This window comes from Silurus meridionalis, chromosome 16 (genome assembly GCF_014805685.1).
Source record: "Silurus meridionalis isolate SWU-2019-XX chromosome 16, ASM1480568v1, whole genome shotgun sequence".
NCBI classification, from domain to species: Eukaryota; Metazoa; Chordata; class Actinopteri; order Siluriformes; family Siluridae; genus Silurus; species Silurus meridionalis.
The window spans coordinates 17,096,954-17,116,953 of record NC_060899.1 but is presented as its reverse complement, the minus strand read 5'-3'; the positions used below and the strand labels follow the sequence as shown (position 1 = coordinate 17,116,953).

The following is a 20,000-nucleotide window of genomic DNA, read 5'->3' as shown; positions in this document are numbered from 1 at the left end:
ATGAGCAGGTACGGGGTGAGGCCCGGGAACAGTGTGGAGAACTGGGATGCTTCTGTGCAGAAATTTCCAAACGCTCCAGCCACCAGAACACCATGAGGATGAAATCCAAACAGATAATTACGTGTAGGGTCCAAATCCACCGTCTTCACCAACTATAGAGAGAGAGAGAGAGAGAGAGAGAGAGAGAGAGAGAGAGACAGTGAGAGAGAGAGAGAGAGAGAGAGAGAGAGAGAGATAGAGACAGTGAGAGAGAGAGAGATAGAGAGAGAGAGAGAGAGAGAGAGAGACAGTGAGAGAGAGAGAGAGAGAGAGAGAGAGACAGGAGAGAGAGAGAGAGAGAGAGAGAGAGACAGTGAGAGAGAGAGAGAGAGAGGAGAGAGAGAGAGAGAGACAGCGAGAGAGTGAGAGACAGAGAGAATCAGAGAGAGAGAGAAACAGAGAGAGAGAGAGAGAGAGAGAGAGAGGAGAGAGAGACAGCGAGAGAGACAGCGAGAGAGTGAGACATTGAGAGAGTGAGCGAGAGAAAGTGAGACAGCGAGAGAGAGAGCGAGAGAGAGAGACAGCGAGAGAGACAGCGAGAGAGAGAGAGAGACAGCGAGAGAGAGCACGAGAGAGAGTGAGAGAGAGCGAGTAAGAGACAGCGAGAGAGAGAGACAGCGAGAGAGAGAGAGAGAGACAGCGAGAGAGAGAGACAGCGAGCGAGAGAGAGAGAGCGAGAGGAGAGAGAGACAGCGTGAGAGACACAGCGAGAGAGAGAGACAGCGAGAGAGAGACAGATCGAGAGAGAGAGACAGCGAGAGAGAGAGACAGAGAGAGAGAGAGAGACAGCGAGAGAGAGGGGAAGAGAGAGAGAGAAAGAGAGAGAGAGAGGGAGACAAAAACGCTTTTTATTCATTTAAATACTTAAAGATTCAATGTTTTATTCTTTCAGATTTCATTCATATCATATTCAATACTATACAGAAGCACTTTTTGACCTTTGACCCCATGACACAGACCCGGTTCTCTCTTACCGAGATGGGGAAATAGTCCCTGAAGTATTTCCACACTGTCCAGCTCCTGACCCAGTGTGACCTTCGACCTCCATTTGTGGGTGTGTCCCTGTCTAAATATAGCCAACCAGCATACAGTGCAGCCAAAATCCACCAATCACTGACACAGAGCAGGACGAAGGCTGCCAGACAGCACTGAGCTGCACACACACACACACACACACACACACACACACACACACGTATTAAGTAGTATTAGTAAAGATTGTAATCTGTGTATTGTTATTACTGAGTTACACTGAAACAGATTATTATAAACATTAACACTGAATTTCACCGCATTCCTGCCGTGTTACAAAAATCACACACTCCTGATGATTTTCCTCCAACAGCAGTGTGTGTTTTATTCCTCTTACACCACAGTTCCTCATTCAGTTTATTTGTTAACAGCTACATGAACACTGCGACATCAGTGAACCTGCTGTGATTTCTGTTCTAGCAGCTGTAAACACTCTGTCCCTCACCGTCGTCTCGAGAAAAACTAAAGAAATGTGAACAACTCTGTTCTGAGGATGTGGGAAAATATACAGTAATACAGTGCTGACACTGGAGACTCCTTCCATACAGTATAGATCCTGTTTATTCTTCTTCTTAGGATTTCTGTCCACATCCCAGTATGGAAGCAGTACTTCCATACTGCACTACTCAAAACCTGCACTATAGCAGAGAACTAATCAGCACCTCCTGACCAATCAGGATCCAGAACTCATTTAGATCCATGCTGATGAGTTGAGGTTCATGTTCAGGTTTAATGAAGAAGATTTCGGGTCACTCACCGAGTCCGAGGAAGGAGAAGATCCACTGCAGCACCGCGGCGGTCTGGAAGCGTCTCCTCAACGGGATATTTAACGGAGCAAACTCTACTTTCATCTCTACACACACTCACACACACACACTTCACATAAACACACACTCACACACACAAACTTCACATAAACACACACTCATGCACACACTTCTTCACACGTTTACGCTCTTTCGCTTCCACCCCGCCCGTGTGTGTGTGTGTGTGTGTGTGTGTGCTCGCGCGCATAAAGCCCGTGCTGTAATAAGACGGCTGTGCTTGTCGCGAGACCCGGTGTGTTAATAAAATCTGTCACGCGCTGATCTTCGCTTCTGCTCACAAAACCTGTAGAGAACTTTCACAAAACACGTTCTCCTTCTCCCGAAAAACACGGCACCTTTATCAGACCCCGCCCACATTCCCCGAACACACCCACCTGTGGCTGCGATTGGATAAAATAACGTCTGACGTCACCGCCCCACCTATTCCGAATAACACATTTCTGACTAATTAGATGGGACCGATTGTTGACGTCACAACTCATCCTCTTCCCCCGTTTTCCCGGTAGAGGGCGCGCGCGAGGAAAAATGTATTTTATATATATATATTTCTTTGTTCATATTTGTCATATTTAACTCATTTTCAGCTGATTTGACACTGATCACAAATACTTTAAATATAATTTCCTGAAAATATTTGTTACAGAAGATGCCTTGTATTGTGTCTGTTTCTTGATGATGTTTATAACTGGTATATTCGGATTTGTATGACATTATATTAGAATTATATTCAAATTATTGAAGCAATACAATAACAAATGATTTTAGCCTTTCATAATTTCCAATAAAATGAATCTGTGTGCAATCAACAGGAATAAGACACACATAGATACTGTGTGTACATACACACAAACATATACATATTTATATAGTTTTTGTATGAATCATTTAGACTCATAAACACCCACATAACAATGAAATAAAATCATTTCATTAGGAAAACCACCAGGTTTAATTTGTGTGAAACTTTCCTGAAATGTGTGTTATTATTTATCTGTGGAGATGATGATGTACTGTGTATGGAAGAAGACTGCAGTGTCAGCACTTTCTAACAGTCACAAGCTAAAGCTGTATGCTTCTGGACATGGACAGTTTTTTCTGTATGTCTGTCAGCAGTCACACTATAAGACAAGAAATGTTTTTTTTATTGAGTATTAAAGATCTAGGGTTAGGGTTAGGGTTAGGGTTAGGGTTGCTGCTGCCAAAACAACACAAAACAACACAAAACAACACAATCTCAACATCTTAGTTTTATTACACACCACACCTGGGATCATATTTTAGATAGGTCACAAACACACACTGCCTGTGATATCATATACTCTGTGTGTGTGTGTGTGTGTGTGTGTGTGTGTGTGTGTGTGTGTGTGTGTGTAAGAAGCATCCTCTTCTCATACTCATTTGTTTGTGATTATGTCTCAATCCTGTAAGAAAACAGAAAACAACACACTGAACCTCTTCCCTGTTCACATACACACTCACACACACTTCAATAATACAGACAGTAATTCAGTAACTCACTGCAGTGTCTCCAGTGTACAGCATGGATCCTTCAGAAGATCAGACAGCAGCTTCACACCCGAGTCTCCTGGATCATTTCTGCTCACATTCAGCTCTCTCAGGAGTGATGAGGAGTTTGTTTTCAGAGCTGAAGCTAGAGCAGCACAACCTTCACCTTTAATATTGCACTGATATAACCTACAGAAAAAGACAGTTCACATTTACATCTAAAAACCAATCTGACTCTAACACAAGTAGACCATGTAGTGTAAGCATTAGCATTAGCATTAGCAGAGCACCATAAATGGAAAAGATTTTTTTAAATCAGTTCTGCTCTTTACAGTCTTTCTTTGATAAGATCTAGGACTCCAGCCTTTGTCTAGAGGTAGTGTTAAAGCATCACTTTGTTGTACTTCGTTGTACTTCGTTGGGGTAGTGGTAGCTCAGTGGTTAAGGTGCTGAGTTACTGTTTGGAAGGTTGGGGATTCATGACAAGCTACCACTTGACCAAGGCTCTTAACCCTCCATGCTCCAGGGGTGCTGCATCATAAATGACCACAGCTTCTGAGCAAGTTGGTATATGTGATAAAAAAAAAAGAATTTCACTCTGCTGTCATATATATGTGGCAAATAAAGTCTGTTCTAATCTACCATGAGGAATAATGAGGCTGACAGAAAGCATGGTGCAGTGTGATAATGGTGTATGGTGTGATCATTGCCTCCAGGTAAATAAAGGCAAAAACAAGCTGTGACTGCAGACCAGCACCAGTGAGCTACAGCAGCTCAATCTTAAGATGATGGAACAGAACAAGTATCTGAGTTCCCAGTGTAGTTAGGAAAGGCTGGATCCTCCTGATGTTTTAAAGGAGAAACATTCATGACTGAATCTGGTTTGCAAAATGAGTCAAGAAAGACAGTTGGTTTTCCAAACCTACACAATGCACTGTCAGATCCTGTTCTCTTAGGTGATCCCAAGATATTTCCATGGGAATGCATCTCAAAGTATATACTGAATCCTAAACTTGGTTTCTGGGATTTAGTTTCAAGTTATTATTTACCATCCACGCTGTTCACCAGACATACTGATAATCTCACAGCAGAATAAGGATGTGTGTCATCAGCATAGGAGTGGTGTAAAGCATTGAGCCTTGTTCCTGAGGCTTCACATGACTTCACAAGTGGACAGGAATGAATGGAACCCCAAGACCCACACAGTGGAGGAAAGAATAAACAGGACTTGTCTAAAACATCAGGGCTCACAAAGACCACCAGCAGAGCAGATGCACTCAGAATTTAGCAGCAGAACATGAGTGACCAAAGCCATGAGCTGTGGTCTACAAGCTTCAGGGACCAAAGTTTAGGGTACATGGGTAGCCAGAGCCATGAGCTGAATCTTCCAGCAACTGGCTATGACACATAAACATGTGAGGCCAACATGCCTTATGGGAAGAAGGATCCAGTGCACACAATCTCAGTCTCTGACAAAGTGCTTCTTGTTTACACGTTTTCTTTAATGTAGGATCAAAACTAAGCATTCAGAAGGTCTGCCAATCATACTACAATCACATTTCTTTTTTACTATGCCCACTCTTAACGAGGTTCAAGGTCAAGACAAACTCGGCTTTCTCTGACAGGCAACTTTTTCTGTCCCCTGCTTAAAACCCTAACCCTAACCCTAACCCCTCATATCCAGCATTAAAATTAACAGGAATAATATAGTTTTCTTTAAGTAGGACTAATAAAGAAGGCATTAATGTCTGTGTAGATGTTTATTTGTGCTTTTCCCATAATCATCAACTACGTACACAGAGTCAGGGATCAGGCAGACAGAGTCAACAAAAAGAGGGTTAAACCTACAAACCAGCAGAAGAGGCAAAGTTCAATACCAAGTACACAATCCCCTAAAACCAGGAAGCAGAGAAACTACCCCTGAGAATAATCAAACACATGCCAAATTATTATTAAAATAAATACAGTGAATTGTGTGTGTGTGTGTGTGTGTGTGTGTGTGTGATGAGTATCTACAGTGATAAAGTGTTAAACCGACCTCAGTATCTCCAGTGTACAGTGTGGATTCTCCAGTCCAGCAGAGAGCAGCTTCACTCCTGAATCCTGCAGGTTATTGACACTCAGATCCAGTTCTCTCAGACTGGAGGAGTTTGAACTGAGAACTGAGGACAGAGATCTACAGCTTTCCTCTGTCAGATTACAGCTACGTAGCCTGGGGGCAGAAATACAAGCTCAGAATACTGGAATCTCAAACACACACATAGTGAACAAAACGTATTCGTTTATTTAATAATGAATTATATGCGTTCTCAAGGCCTTGATTTCCAACTCCTTCACCGTGTAGATAACATTGCTCTCGTTTTTGTTCTCTTTGTAAAGTTCTGTTAATTGTTATAATTTGCTGACACTGGCAGAACATTGTATTACTTTTCTTTTAAATGTGTTTGGTAAGAAAATCTTACTGCTTATATTTAGAATTCACTCATTGGTTATTTGGATTTTCCTGATTAAGGAATCCAGAAAGCAATGTCCTCATTTTCTCACCCTGACATGCCCTCAACTGTTTAGTGTTTACAGAGAAATATACTCAGTAATTCTTTCTGCAGATGATGATCTGACCTCAGTATCTCCAGTCTACACTGTGGAGTCTCCAGTCCAGCAGAGAGCAGCTTCACTCCTGAGTCCTGCAGGTTATTGTCACTCAGATCCAGTTCTCTCAGACTGGAGGAGTTTGAGCTGAGAACTGAGGACAGAGATCTACAGCTTTCCTCTGTCAGATTACAGCCAAAAAGCCTGGAGGAGAAATAAACTAATTTTAAATATTGATAAATCTTAGTCTTGAAATGACTATACAGAAGGACTACATCCCCCATCAGACCCTACATGTCACATGACCTAGTTGCATGTCCCTGATCACTCACAGCTGTTCTGTCTCACCCTTGATTAACACATGTATTTAAGTCTCACCTTGCAAGACACTATTAGTCTCAGCTTGTTCTGCATGGTTGGGTTTTTTTTAAACGTTCTTGCAAAAGTTCATGTACTTCATGGTTTCATGTTTTCATGTGTTCTGGTGTTTTATATTTGCACTTAGTTATGTTCATCACATTATTATTTATCTGCATTTGTTCTCATCTACTTACATGAAAAAGATTGTGCCAACGTTCTCACAGAGCATCCCTACGCAAAACAAAGAAAAAAAAAACCACCACAAGCTTTTATCTGGACTCTCTACCGTAGCTGCTGGAGTTGGACATGAATAACTTTACTACTTTCTCCCATTTGATATCACAACTGTAATCTGTCCATAACATCACCAGGAAGCAATCCTATACAAGACCCACAGAGTGATCAAGGAATCAAGCAGTTTTTGGAGATTGAATTCCATGACACAGGTGGGTTAAAAGAATTGCTTTTCTCTGTGAGTTTCTCGCAGTTAGTGAATATAATCTTCTGTTTCTACCACTGTTTTATTTTTTATTATAGCTTGAAGGTATTGTGATCTATGAAATCTGGGTGTAACCCCTAAAGACCCCAACCTCAGATCCAGTTTCCAGAAACCAGGGATTTTCTGTTTTAGGATAAAGCCACAGAGCAGGGTGTGGGAGCAGTGTTATGAACACCCAACAAACCACCCGGAGAAAAAAAAAAAAGAAAAACAGAAAAAACCTGATGATTTCTGTATATTCAAACCTACAGAAATATGGATTTATCATCAGTGCCCCAAAATCTCAAGTGAATGACTGCCAAAAAAGAAACTAATCCCCTTCAGGTTGAGCAGTATTTACGAGCACTGACATCAAATCAGAATATCTGAGTGTTTTGAAGGTTTGTCCTCTTCACTAGAGTGCTGTCCAACACAAGGTCCAGTTATGTTACTTGCACCACAGACAGAAAGCATTGAAACAGCAGTCACACTGAATGGAATGCTAAATCTTTATAGCTTCATGGCAACTAATTACCAAGTGCTAATCATGAAAACGGTCCTTACCTACTATATACCCACAATGCCTCTCACCTCTCTCTCTCTCTCTCTTATGCTGCATTGTGAAAATAAATATCCACTTCAGAGTTCAGAGACTGTGTTAGATTTGACCATGATGTGCCTTCAGACATGTCACACAAGTATTATATCAGTGCATTTAACACTCAGTTGCAATAAGTTTAATACTACATTTATAAACAATACTCACAAGGCTTTCCTACATGCTTTTACCACCAACAGCAGCTTTAAAAGACACTCCTCAGATCTATCATATTTCTTCAGATCAAACTCATCCAAATCCTCTTCTGAGTTCAGCAACACAAACACCAGAGCTGACCACTGAGCAGGAGAGAGTCTGGTTCCACTGAGACGACCATAACCTCCTCTATTCAGGTAAGTTTGAACTTCGTGGACTAGAGAATGATCATTTAGCTCATTCAGACTCAAAAACAGATTGATGGATTTCTCTGGAATGGGATTCCTTTTTATCTTGTCCTTGATGTACTTGACTGTTTCCTCTTTGCTGTGAGAACTGCTTCCTGTTTGGGGCAGAAGTTCTCTTAAGAGAGTCTGATTGGACTCCAGTGAGAGACTCAGAAGGAAACGGAGGAACAGGTCCAGGTGTCCATTCTCACTCTGTAAGGCCTTGTCCACTGCACTCTTCAGGAGAGCAGACATGGGTTGCTTTCTTAAGAGAGGTAACATTCCAGGGTTTTGGTCCCTTAGAAGATTTCTGTTTTTCAAGACAAAGTTGAGAAACACGTATAAAGCAGCCAGAAACTCTTGAACACTCAGATGTACAAAGCTGAACACCTTTCCCAGGTGAAGCCCAAACTCCTCTCTGAAGATCTGAGTGCACACTCCTGAGTAGACGGACGCTTCTCTGACATCAATGCCACACTCTCTCAGGTCTTCCTCATAGAAGATCAGGTTTCCTTTCTCCAGCTGCTGGAAAGCCAGTTTTCCCAGTGCCAGGATACTCTGCTGAGGATCAGGATCACAATTTTATGGTACTTTTGGTTTCTGTGTTTGATCTGAAAGATCAGGAAGTGTGTGAACATTTGAGTCAGAGTCTTGGGGATCTCTCCACTCTGCTTCACCCAACATTCTCTCTAGAACAGTGGCTGAGATCCAGCAGAAGACTGGAATATGACACATGATGTAGAGGCTTTTTGAAGACTGCATGTTTCTAATAATTTTATTGGCCAGCCGCTGATCACTGATCCTCTTCCTGAAGTACTCCTCTTTCTGAGGATCACTGAACCCCCGTACCTCTGTTACCTGGTCCACACACTCAGGAGGGATCTGATTGGCTGCTCCTGGTCGAGAGGTGATCCAGAGGAGAGCAGAGGGAAGCAGATTCCCCTTGATGAGGTTCGTCAGCAGCACATCCACTGAGGCTGATTCTGTCACATCACACAATCTCTCATTGTTCTGGAAATTTAGAGGAAGTCGACATTCATCCAGACCATCAAAGATCAACACCATTTTGTAGAAGTTACAGTCTATTAAATTTAATTCTTTCATTTCTGGAAAAAAGTGATGAAGAAGATCCATCAGACTGAGATGTTTCTGCTTCATCAGATTGAGCTCTCTGAAGGGAAGTGGAAACATGAAGGTGACGTCCTGATTTGCTTTTCCTTCAGCCCAGTCCAGAATGAACTTCTGCACAGAGACTGTTTTTCCAATTCCAGCAACTCCTTTAGTCAGAACACTTCTGATGGACTTGTCTTTAAAGAGATCGTTACATTTGATGGGTGTCTCCTGTGTTGCTGGTCTCCTGGACACTGTCTCAATCTGTCTCACCTCATGTTCATTATTGACGTCTCCACTCCAACCCTCTGTGATGTAGAGCTCTGTGTAGATCTCATTCAGAAGTGCTGAACTTCCATGCTGTGAGATTCCTTCATTAATTCTTTTAGACTTCTCCACAAGCTTGGATTGGAGTTTGTCCTGATACACAGAGAGCAGCTCTAACTCTAACAGAACAGAAGAATGTGATCACATTTATAAACAATCATTTATAATGTGTCTTATTATAGAACATCTGCTGAAGCAGACGGGGGGCTTCTACCCCCATGCTGATTCCTTACTATTGTGTAATGTTTTAGCGAGATCTGTGTGGTTCATGATGTTCAGGACGTGCAGCGTGATCTTCAGTGCTCCCTCTCTGACACTGTGGTGAGCCTTCTCATCCTCATCCTCCACCTCCCTCTCAGTGCATGCTGGGTAATCTGGACTGAGGAGTTTCCTGAACCTGTTCAATTCATTCTTCATCAAAGTGATGACTTTGTGTTCCAGCTCCTGATAAGGCAAAATTTTACAAAATATGATTTTACTTTAAATCCACAAATTTTAATGTTTTATATTATGTGTAAAAAAATGTCTATAATAATAATAAAAGAATCTACACACCCTGAATATTAAATCCAGTGGCTGTTTACAGGTGATTTTTACACTCTCAGCTGAACTCACTGTTCTGTAGATAAACCCAAGCATGTTAGAATTTCCTGATATTTAAAGAAATGAATAATAAATGTTAATTATTTAATTACGAAGCATAAATGATGTCATTTTGTTAATTCTCTTCTGTGGCAAAGGGAATGGATGCTGGAAGGAATGAATCGATTTCTTTAGATGTGTTAATATGCTGATATTCTCAGCTCATAAATATATACATAAGAAATTGTTTTAAATATAATTACTATACTGACCTCAGATCAGCAGAACTGTCTCTATCGTTGAAGTTTGTCAGTAAGTGTATTGAATTCTTCTTCAAAAAATGGCTGAGTTCAGGTGAGTCTGAATTAAATCTGTATGGAAATAGTTTAGAATTTATAAATCGTAATCATATAAATGTGTAATATATAAACACATTAATCATATAAATACGTAATATGTGAGCATGTATATGATTATGTATTTATGTAAAGACTGGAGTTCATTTAGCAGAAAAATTAGTTTGCAGCGTCACATAACTTCCTCATTCACTCAGCTCCCATTCTTCAGATTCAATTTCATTACAGTCATTTCCCTCCCACACACACACACACACACACGCACGCACACGCACGCACACGCACACACACCTGCAGTTCAGATTAGTAAAATAGTTTTCTTTTAATATAATATAAATAAATGTGTGTGTGTGTGTGTATATATACAATTAATTAATAATAATAATAATAATAATAATAATAATAAAGCTTTAATATTAGCAGTTTTATGTTTCTCACCTCTCATATGTTTTTCTGTTGTGTTTTTCAGAGGCACTCATTCTGGAGGTCTGCTATTGTCCTACAGATAACAGCTGTACAAAACACACACACACACACACACACACACACACACACACACACACACACACACACAGAGATCATGCTATGGGTTAAGGGTTACATTTGACTACTGTGGGGTAACTTTTAACATTATTGCATAACACATAACATTATCATTTAGTTTGCATAATCCCATGATGAGGTCAGAAGGTGAATCGTCCTTTACTGCAGATTCACTCAGGTTTTGTAATAATTTTCCGTGTTTAGATACTCACTGTGTTCTTCACGATTTCTTCTGGCCACAGAATGAAACTGCTGTGACGAACTCGAACTGGTTTGACTGGTTTAGAAACACAAAGGTTACAAGACATCTGCTTGAATTTCTTTATTGAGAAGTGAAGAAAAGAGTGCAGGCAGAGTGGAGTGGGTGGAGAAGAGTGATAGCAGGAGTGATTTGTGATAGAAGAGTATCTGTGAGAGTGAAAGGGAAAGTTTATAGTAACGTGGTGAGACCTGAGATGTTGTATGGATTAGAGACAGTGGCATTGAGTAAAAGACAGGAGGCGGAGCTGGAGGTAGCAGAGCTGAAGATGTTAAGGTTTTCGTTGGGAGTGACGACGATGGACAGGATTAGAAATGAGTTTATTAGAGGACAGCGCATGTAGGACGTTTTGGTGACAAGGTGAGGGAGGTGAGATTGAGATGGTTTGGACATGTGCAGAGGAGGGACATGGGATATATCAGTAGGAGAATGCTGAGGATGGAGACACCAGAAAGGAGGAAAATAGGAAGACCAGGGAGGAGGTTTATGGATGTGGTGAGAGAAGACATGCAGGTAGTTGGTGTGAAAGAGGCAGATGTAGAGGACGGGGGTATGGAGACGGAGGATCCGCTGTGGCGCCCCCTAATGGGAGAAGCCGAAAGAAGAAGAAGAAGAAGAAGAAGAAAAGGAGGCAGGCAACAAAACATATTCATCTGTAAAGAAACAATTTTACTCACACTAACCCAGATCCAAATTTCATTCTCATTTATATCCATTTTTATCGACATTACATTCATTATATCAGCGTTTCACAGGTTCAGCACGTACACAGTGTCCTGCTCCATTACAATGCAGAAATGTGCGTAAGTTTTCACATCCTCAGACTGATCCTGGGATTTTATATCATCAATCAACACAAAACAGATTAAGTTTATTTTGTCAATATATTATTAGCTAATACAAATGTACAAATATGTGATTATATAAATATTCAGTATATTAGTTCTGTTTGAGTTTTCATCATAAGTATTAAACAATGTGAATTTGATCACTTTTAATAAAATCAAAAATCAGTTGATGAACCTGGTTAGTGGTAAAATTAGGAAATGTCAGGAAATGTTAACCTGAATATCACCAGTTCTTCTTCATGTGTGGGCAGATTAATGCATTTGGATGATGAATAACACAGACAGCTTTCACAGAAGGACATCAGGAACCACCAGGCTGTTCAGTAAAACACTCATACATGTAATCCAGGTGGACTGTAGGGGGCGATGTCACGCTGTAAGGACGCGCTTCCACTGATCCTAAGAGGTGGAGCGAAGTGGTGGGAGAAGAAGGTTGGTGGTGGTGGTGGTGGGTGGGGGGTATGGGGTCTCATGCGCTGCTCACACACTTCAGTTTTTTTACCTCATGGTTATTATTTTATCTCATATTTTACCTGATGTTTTTTAAATTGAGATTAAACTGAGGAGCTGTAGATAATTACTATAAAATAAAAGAGCAGAATAAGCAAGAAAATATAAAAAAGCTAAATTATAATGTATCAGAGTTTACAGTAAAAACACTAAGCAGGAGTTTTATTAAACATATTTGCAGATAATGTATAATAAAGGGTTTTATTCAGTCACTGCCACACAAACATGCTCACAGGAAATATTTCTAATATGACTTCAGTTACTTAATGAAAAGATTAGCTGGAATAGTGAAGTAAATACTGTGAACTTTAGCATCAATTCTCTAAATGTTTGATAAGAAAAACTAGTTTTCTCTGTGAATGAGTCTGTATAACCTCTGTGCTGGTAAACATGCTCTTCTACATGTTCCTTGTGTTCTGTAGTTACTGTAAATAACCCTGATAGTTTCATGAGGTTTTAGTACTGAAGATCTGGAATGATGTTTATTTATTTATTTATTTATGATAGCACTTGCACTGAAATCTGTGGAATGCATTCAGTAGAAGAATAGAATGAAATAACTTTGTCACATATACATGACAGCTCAGTGAAATTCTTTCGTCAGCCCTGATACGGTGCCCCTCGTTAAGGGTCTTTGCTCAAGGGCCCAAGCTGCTTGACGATACTTGAACCTCCAACTTTCTGATCAGTACCCCAGCACCTTAACCTCCGAGTTCCCATGCCCCTGAAACTGAACCGGTACTGAACCAGTCTCAGACACATGCTCCTGCTGGCACACGGGTAAATCTTTTTCTGCTCTGTGATGTACGTGAAACACTTTGAGGTGCTGGAGTTTAGGAAGGGAGCTGCTGCTTGTTAGGGATCAGATAATGTGCTCAGAGCTCAGGCTTCTGGTGTTTCTTCTCATCTTCTTGATATGACATACACAGCATAACACCCCTCATTTGGCCTTTCAGATCCACAGGTGATACAGGTGATCACCAGTTGGTAATGGGGTGGTGACAGGATGATGGTGTATTACACTCATCTTACACGAGAATCACACATGTAGTAATAATGATCAGATGTTGTGACTTATAAAACCTTGTTAATTCCAGTGGTACTCAGAAGATAGAATCATGTTCTTAATTACCATATCACTGCTCACAGCTCACCCTAAACACGAGCACGCGCACACACACACACACACACACACACACACACACACACACACACACACACAGCACTATTACAGTGGGAAGTTAAGTGTTCACTGTGTTCACTGTAGTCATTTCTGAGCTGATGATGTGAGTTTGCCCCATAGTGCAGCTCTCTCCTCAGCTGGAATGTGGGATATTCATGTTTATATGTTCTTTGGGAAGACTCTTAATTGAGTAGAATGTTTTGCACATTACAGTGATGATGTTTTTAAAGACTGCAGTTCTACAGGACTGAAGCAGTGTCAGTGCCCACAGTGTCTGAAATCATCTGAGAGGTCACATCACATCCACACAAAATCCCCTCAAATTAATAAATATGGTTAGTGTTTACTTTCATTTATACTAAAACTCCTTTACGTCTGTAAACGCACTTCTGTCCCATTCCCACTTTATACATATTTGTCTTTAATTTGCAGACTTCCTGCACTTCCTCCTGTAACACCACGCTGGGGAACGAGCCGTTCTTACTGCAGTACTGCCACCAGGACCTAATAATCACTTCCTATTTACACTGAGACGAATAAATTACAATAAAATAATCAGATAATGAAGACTCACACACGTGTTTATAAAACAAGAACTTAGTAAAACATTTTATTATAATAAATTAATAGCAGAAAAAAAATACATTAAAAAAGAAAATCTGTCTTTAGTTTTAAATAGAATCAGAGTTCATTCATCTCCAAGCATTGACCTTTGATCCTGACTTTTGACCTTGGGCTCCAGTCCGGCGTCCTCGTGTGGTCGTGCTCTGCGTGTTGCGAGGTGCAGCTTGACGTTGCTACACACACACACACACACACACAGAATACACACTTTGTTTATTATAGGGGGTTTTCTTTTTTTATTCTGTTGCAACTTTTAACAAAATCTACATTTGATTATTTAAATTATTGCTTTAGAATTTCTCACCATGTCTGATAATCATTACAGGTAAATTTCAAATGTTTTTGTATCCTTTAATTAATATTATTAATTTAATTCATAACACTAATATACTTCTATTATTTCTCTCCTCCTTCTGTCTCACCTCCCTCCTGTCATGCTGTGCCAGTCTGCGGTCCAGATTAGCACGGACTGAGTCAGAACATGTCTCACCAGACCTAAAACACACACACACACACACACACACACACCTTTTTATCCAGTGTGGTGTAATACACAAAGCATACACAAACAATAATATACATGTGCACACACCTAATAATGGTGTTTAGGAGCTGCTGTAGTTGCTGTGTGGTATGTGTAGGGGGCAGTGTCAGGTGCAGTAGGTCAGCAAGCTGCTCCAGCTTCGACTCCACCTGAGAACTCACACCTGAAAACACACACATTTATGCAGAAGGTGCCAGAACAGCAAAGCTGCTAGCCCTTAATGCATGTGTGAACCACAACACACCTGAGTTAGCGGACTGCGTTTCTGCTCTGGTCTTGTTCAGCTCCACCTGATGTTCCTCCAGAGGCTCACCTGGAGAACGCTCCAACAGCTGGAGAGACGGAAAAGCAGATCAATTACTAAGAAATTTTATACTGTGTTGTGTTACATGCAATAACAGAGATAGACGTGCGTGTGTGTGTGTGTGTGTGTGTGTGTGTGTATATACACCTTTGCAATGTAGTACTGCAGTTCATTTTGTCTTTTGTCACACGAAGATGTTTTGGACACAGGGGGAGGGGCTCTCAGGGTCTGTTCTTCTGTGGGTGGAGCTCTTGTCCCTGTATTACATCGCCCTGCCCCCTTATCTGAGCTGTGATTGGCCCGTATGTCTGTGGAGGAATGGGTTTGATTTGGTCTGAGAGTGGGATTCAGTGTCACACTGGGATGGACACTGGAATTGGGAAACTGTTGTCTGTTGACTTGGTGATCAGAGTGAATCCTGTTTTGATTCATGTCACTGTACAGTTCCTGAGTGTGAAAGTGAGTCGAGTGCAGAGTCAAATTCTCTCCAGACTGAGACATCTCTCCCACTCTCTCTTTCTCTGTTTGGACTCTCCCTCCTTCATTTCCATTGTCCACTATGTGTCTCTCTGCTCCCACAGACCTGTCCCACAAATCATGTCCAGCTGCAACACACACAGTGCAACATAATACCTCACTTCAAAGTTCTTCAAGTCTTTGCTAGTTTCAGCCGCATCTCATACCTGTAAGGTGTGTGTCATCCAGCACTGGCTCTAGTGGACTGAAGGTCTGACTGTGGTTTAACAGGCTGAAGTCAGACTCCACTCGTCCTCTGTCCCCTCCACTGTCCCCTTTTCCCCTTATCCCTCGCTCTCTGTCTCTGCACAGCTGGAGGACCACAGCCTGAGGAGCAGCTGACAGACAGAAATGATCCAGAATGATCTCTGTAACGTTATTAATAATACTAATATTTCAATTATTTACGAGTGTGTGTGTGTGTGTGTTTGTGTGTATACCTGTAGAAAGTGTGCATGCTGTGCTACAGACACTAGTGTCCTGAGTTTGAAGGGATGAGTGTGGTTTTGATATATCCTGTAATGATAAGTGTGTAAACCCTTCAATCTAACACACACACACACACACACACACACACACACACACACACACACACACACACACACACACACACAGACAGACAGACAGACAGACAGACAGACAGACAAACAGAATGATGTCAGCAGATAAATTGTGGTGTGTAGGACGGTAAAACTTTGTTGTGTTTCTCATAGACCTGCTCCTGATTTGTCAACAGTCTCAGAGCCTCTGCCCAATGGGAACGCATCATTCCCTGCAGACGAGACACTAACTCCTCCCTCTGCATCTCCAGCCTCATCTTACTGGTTTCCATAGAAACAAGCTCCTCCTGTAGCTCTGCCATCCTCCACACGCACACACACACACACACACACACACACACACACACACACACACCTTTTATCCAGTGTGGTGTAATACACAAAGCATACACAAACAATAATATACATGTGCACACACCTAATAATGGTGTTTAGGAGCTGCTGTAGTTGCTGTGTGGTATGTGTAGGGGCAGTGTCAGGTGCAGTAGGTCAGCAAGCTGCTCCAGCTCGACTCCACCTGAGAACTCACACCTGAAAACACACACATTTATGCAGAAGGTGCCAGAACAGCAAAGCTGCTAGCCCTTAATGCATGTGTGAACCACAACACACCTGAGTTAGCGGACTGCGTTTCTGCTCTGGTCTTGTTCAGCTCCACCTGATGTTCCTCCAGAGGCTCACCTGGAGAACGCTCCAACAGCTGGAGAGACGGAAAAGCAGATCAATTACTAAGAAATTTTATACTGTGTTGTGTTACATGCAATAACAGAGATAGACGTGCGTGTGTGTGTGTGTGTGTGTGTGTGTGTGTATATACACCTTTGCAATGTAGTACTGCAGTTCATTTTGTCTTTTGTCACACGAAGATGTTTTGGACACAGGGAGGGGCTCTCAGGGTCTGTTCTTCTGTGGGTGGAGCTCTTGTCCCTGTATTACATCGCCCTGCCCCCTTATCTGAGCTGTGATTGGCCCGTATGTCTGTGGAGGAATGGGTTTGATTTGGTCTGAGAGTGGGATTCAGTGTCACACTGGGATGGACACTGGAATTGGGAAACTGTTGTCTGTTGACTTGGTGATCAGAGTGAATCCTGTTTTGATTCATGTCACTGTACAGTTCCTGAGTGTGAAAGTGAGTCGAGTGCAGAGTCAAATTCTCCAGACTGAGACATCTCTCCCACTCTCTCTTTCTCTGTTTGGACTCTCCCTCCTTCATTTCCATTGTCCACTATGTGTCTCTCTGCTCCCACAGACCTGTCCCACAAATCATGTCCAGCTGCAACACACACAGTGCAACATAATACCTCACTTCAAAGTTCTTCAAGTCTTTGCTAGTTTCAGCCGCATCTCATACCTGTAAGGTGTGTGTCATCCAGCACTGGCTCTAGTGGACTGAAGGTCTGACTGTGGTTTAACAGGCTGAAGTCAGACTCCACTCGTCCTCTGTCCCCTCCACTGTCCCCTTTTCCCCTTATCCCTCGCTCTCTGTCTCTGCACAGCTGGAGGACCACAGCCTGAGGAGCAGCTGACAGACAGAAATGATCCAGAATGATCTCTGTAACGTTATTAATAATACTAATATTTCAATTATTTACGAGTGTGTGTGTGTGTGTGTGTTTGTGTGTATACCTGTAGAAAGTGTGCATGCTGTGCTACAGACACTAGTGTCCTGAGTTTGAAGGGATGAGTGTGGTTTTGATATATCCTGTAATGATAAGTGTGTAAACCCTTCAATCTAACACACACACACACACACACACACACACACACACACACACACACACACACACACACACACACACACACACAGACAGACAGACAGACAGACAGACAGACAGACAAACAGAATGATGTCAGCAGATAAATTGTGGTGTGTAGGACGGTAAAACTTTGTTGTGTTTCTCATAGACCTGCTCCTGATTTGTCAACAGTCTCAGAGCCTCTGCCCAATGGGAACGCATCATTCCCTGCAGACGAGACACTAACTCCTCCCTCTGCATCTCCAGCCTCATCTTACTGGTTTCCATAGAAACAAGCTCCTCCTGTAGCTCTGCCATCCTCCACACGCACACACACACACACGCGCACACACACACACACACACACACACACACACACACACACACACACACACACACACACACACACACACACACACAATAATGGTGATTGAGTGGCAAGATGATATGAGATTTACCGAAACTGCACTGTTGTGTTCGCTCTTGTTAGTTACAGTAACGGTCAACTAATTCACCATAGGTTGTCATAGCAACAACTAATATCTGCATCTGAAGAGACGAGTGGTTTGGAGGAAGAGTCTGGAATGGAAGTGGACAACCTCTCAGTCCCACATGTTTCATGTGGGGGTAAGTAAGTGTGTGTATTTCAACACAACATATAAACACACACAATAATGCATACTTGTTGTTGAAGTCGAGTGTGAGCTGGTGCTGGCGGTCATCTCTCTCCTTCAGCTGCAATCTGAACTCATCTGACTGAACAGAAAACTCTCTCTCATGACGAGCACTCAGGTCCAGCAGTTGCTTCCTGTACACACACACACACACACACACACACACACACACACACACACACACGGTCAGTGTCTGCAACATGATCTTCAGAAAGATGGCTTTTCAGAATGTCTAAGATTATCTGTCATTTGTGTTATCCTCCTATGAGTGTGTGTGTGTGTGTGTGTGTGTGTGTGTGTGTGTACCTGTGTTGTTCTCTTAGCCTAGCTGTAGCATTAGCATTCTCCTCCTGCATGGCTGCCAGTCGTTCTGTGACCTGCTGCTCCACAACAAGGCGGAGCTCCACGTCCCACTGCGAGCGCTGAGCCTCAAACCGAGCCTGAAAGCAAAACTCCAATAGCTGTACAGTATGTTCTGACTCAGGAGGGAGAGGATGTAACTCTCGAGGTGAGGTGGAACCCTCATGGATACAAATGTAATGACCAGCAAAATTCACAGTAGGACAGATGAAAAGTTTCATGACATATGAGAACCCAGAGAGACCTTAAAGGAACATTTAGTGTTTGTGTGTAACTGTGCAGGTGTTTGTGTGCAACTGTGCAGGTGTTTGTGTGTAACTGTGCAGGTGTTTGTGTGTAACTGTGCAGGTGCTAATTTACACTGAATTACACTAATTTCACACAACAAAAAAAAAAAACAATCTGGAGAATCCCTGCATGATTGTGTATTATGTTTTGTGCGTTTGTGTTTGTTTGTGTGTGTGTATATGTGAGACCTGGTCTAGTGCTCGATCCACTCTGGCTGTGTCTCTTTCTCTCCTAGTCTCCTCAAGGTCCTGCTGCAGCTGCTGAAGTCTGGACTGGGTCTCCTCATGCAGCTGCACCTCCTGACCCACTCGCTCCTATACACACACACACACACGATTAGAACAAATTTTCAGACATTATACATTTTAAATGTGTGTCAGCTCCTGCAGAGGTGTGTGTGTGTGTGCACACGCATGCGCCTCACCCTCTCTGTCTCCAGCTGTTGTGTGAGCAGTTTCAGCTCCTGCTGCAGGTGTGCGTGTGTGTGTTTGGATTCGAGGTTGTGTTGTTCAAGTTGTTGCTGTAGATCCAGGCTGTGTGTTTGGAGTCTCTCCACCTCAGCCTTCTTTTCCTCCAACTCAGCACGTAGACGCTGCACCTCCTGCTCCAGCTCACCTACAGACACTTGCAGCTCCGCCATGTCAAACTCCTGCATACATGCAGACACTATTCAGGACTCAATTTTACATAGTACAATGTGTGTGTGTGTGTGTGTGTGTGTGTGTGTGTGTGTGTGTGTGTATACCAGCATTTTGTTGTTGTTTTGCAGGTCTTCCATGCGTTTTTGTTCTTTTTCCAGCATCTCTGCTGCTTCAGACAGATTCTTCTCAAGGCAAGCCATAGCCTACAACACACACACACACA

The 20,000-nt window shown here is 42.2% G+C and overlaps 4 protein-coding genes and 3 long non-coding RNA genes across 7 annotated transcripts in view; 2 read left to right on the top strand and 5 right to left on the bottom strand.

Moving 5' to 3' along the window:
- The window catches only part of mogat3a (monoacylglycerol O-acyltransferase 3a), a 5,994-nt gene extending 3,699 nt beyond the window's left edge, over positions 1-2,295 (bottom strand). The window contains 3 exon segments of the mRNA XM_046869304.1: positions 1-152; positions 1,014-1,192; positions 1,829-2,295. The exon segment at positions 1-152 is cut by the window's left edge and continues 53 nt beyond it. Of these exon segments, the coding sequence (XP_046725260.1) occupies positions 1-152; positions 1,014-1,192; positions 1,829-1,922 (425 nt within the window). The 5' untranslated portion in view covers positions 1,923-2,295.
- An 837-nt stretch (positions 2,296-3,132) lies between these two features.
- On the bottom strand, positions 3,133-11,017 carry LOC124398846 (NLR family CARD domain-containing protein 3-like). Its single transcript, XM_046869296.1, is given in 12 exon segments — positions 3,133-3,319; positions 3,417-3,593; positions 5,443-5,616; positions 6,024-6,197; positions 7,598-8,390; positions 8,393-8,490; positions 8,492-9,368; positions 9,483-9,693; positions 9,805-9,868; positions 10,104-10,202; positions 10,626-10,699; positions 10,943-11,017. Coding segments are annotated over 11 exon segments (2,721 nt in total). The 5' UTR covers positions 10,667-10,699; positions 10,943-11,017; the 3' UTR covers positions 3,133-3,306.
- LOC124398856 lies at positions 6,204-7,475 on the top strand. The gene is made up of 2 exons (XR_006928134.1): positions 6,204-6,799; positions 6,891-7,475. It is a non-coding gene; the product is annotated as an uncharacterized LOC124398856 (long non-coding RNA).
- A 1,052-nt stretch (positions 11,018-12,069) lies between the features above and the next one.
- LOC124398858 lies at positions 12,070-14,103 on the top strand. The gene is made up of 3 exons (XR_006928136.1): positions 12,070-12,269; positions 13,744-13,865; positions 13,963-14,103. It is a non-coding gene; the product is annotated as an uncharacterized LOC124398858 (long non-coding RNA).
- Positions 14,104-14,127: 24 nt separating this feature from the next.
- Positions 14,128-16,416, bottom strand: LOC124398849. The gene is made up of 8 exons (XM_046869301.1): positions 16,234-16,416; positions 15,959-16,064; positions 15,686-15,856; positions 15,150-15,607; positions 14,943-15,030; positions 14,747-14,861; positions 14,577-14,649; positions 14,128-14,327 (listed from the first exon to the last, which is right to left on the bottom strand). The coding sequence occupies exons 1-8, from the start codon at positions 16,378-16,380 to the stop codon at positions 14,223-14,225; spliced, it is 1,263 nt and encodes a 420-aa protein (XP_046725257.1). The 5' UTR covers positions 16,381-16,416; the 3' UTR covers positions 14,128-14,222.
- Positions 16,417-16,575: 159 nt separating this feature from the next.
- LOC124398857 lies at positions 16,576-16,964 on the bottom strand. The gene is made up of 3 exons (XR_006928135.1): positions 16,898-16,964; positions 16,691-16,778; positions 16,576-16,609 (listed from the first exon to the last, which is right to left on the bottom strand). It is a non-coding gene; the product is annotated as an uncharacterized LOC124398857 (long non-coding RNA).
- A 217-nt stretch (positions 16,965-17,181) lies between these two features.
- The window catches only part of LOC124398616 (centrobin-like), a 5,829-nt gene continuing 3,010 nt past the window's right edge, over positions 17,182-20,000 (bottom strand). The window contains exons 9-17 of the mRNA XM_046868804.1: positions 19,882-19,980; positions 19,561-19,785; positions 19,325-19,450; positions 18,795-18,928; positions 18,497-18,622; positions 17,986-18,133; positions 17,705-17,810; positions 17,430-17,600; positions 17,182-17,351 (exon numbers count right to left, since the gene is read on the bottom strand). Coding sequence (XP_046724760.1) covers positions 17,182-17,351; positions 17,430-17,600; positions 17,705-17,810; positions 17,986-18,133; positions 18,497-18,622; positions 18,795-18,928; positions 19,325-19,450; positions 19,561-19,785; positions 19,882-19,980 — 1,305 coding nt within the window. The remainder of the gene's footprint in view (positions 17,352-17,429; positions 17,601-17,704; positions 17,811-17,985; positions 18,134-18,496; positions 18,623-18,794; positions 18,929-19,324; positions 19,451-19,560; positions 19,786-19,881; positions 19,981-20,000) is intronic.

Excerpts from the sequence above, each read along its gene's own strand:
- LOC124398849 (XM_046869301.1), bottom strand. The coding sequence starts at position 16,380 with ATGGCAGAGCTACAGGAGGAGCTTGTTTCTATGGAAACCAGTAAGATG. Across the intron at positions 16,065-16,233 it reads TGTTGACAAATCAGGAGCAG|ATTGAAGGGTTTACACACTT; the intron begins GTCTATGAGAAA and ends TGTGTGTGTTAG. Across the intron at positions 15,857-15,958 it reads AGCATGCACACTTTCTACAG|CTGCTCCTCAGGCTGTGGTC; the intron begins GTATACACACAA and ends TCTGTCTGTCAG.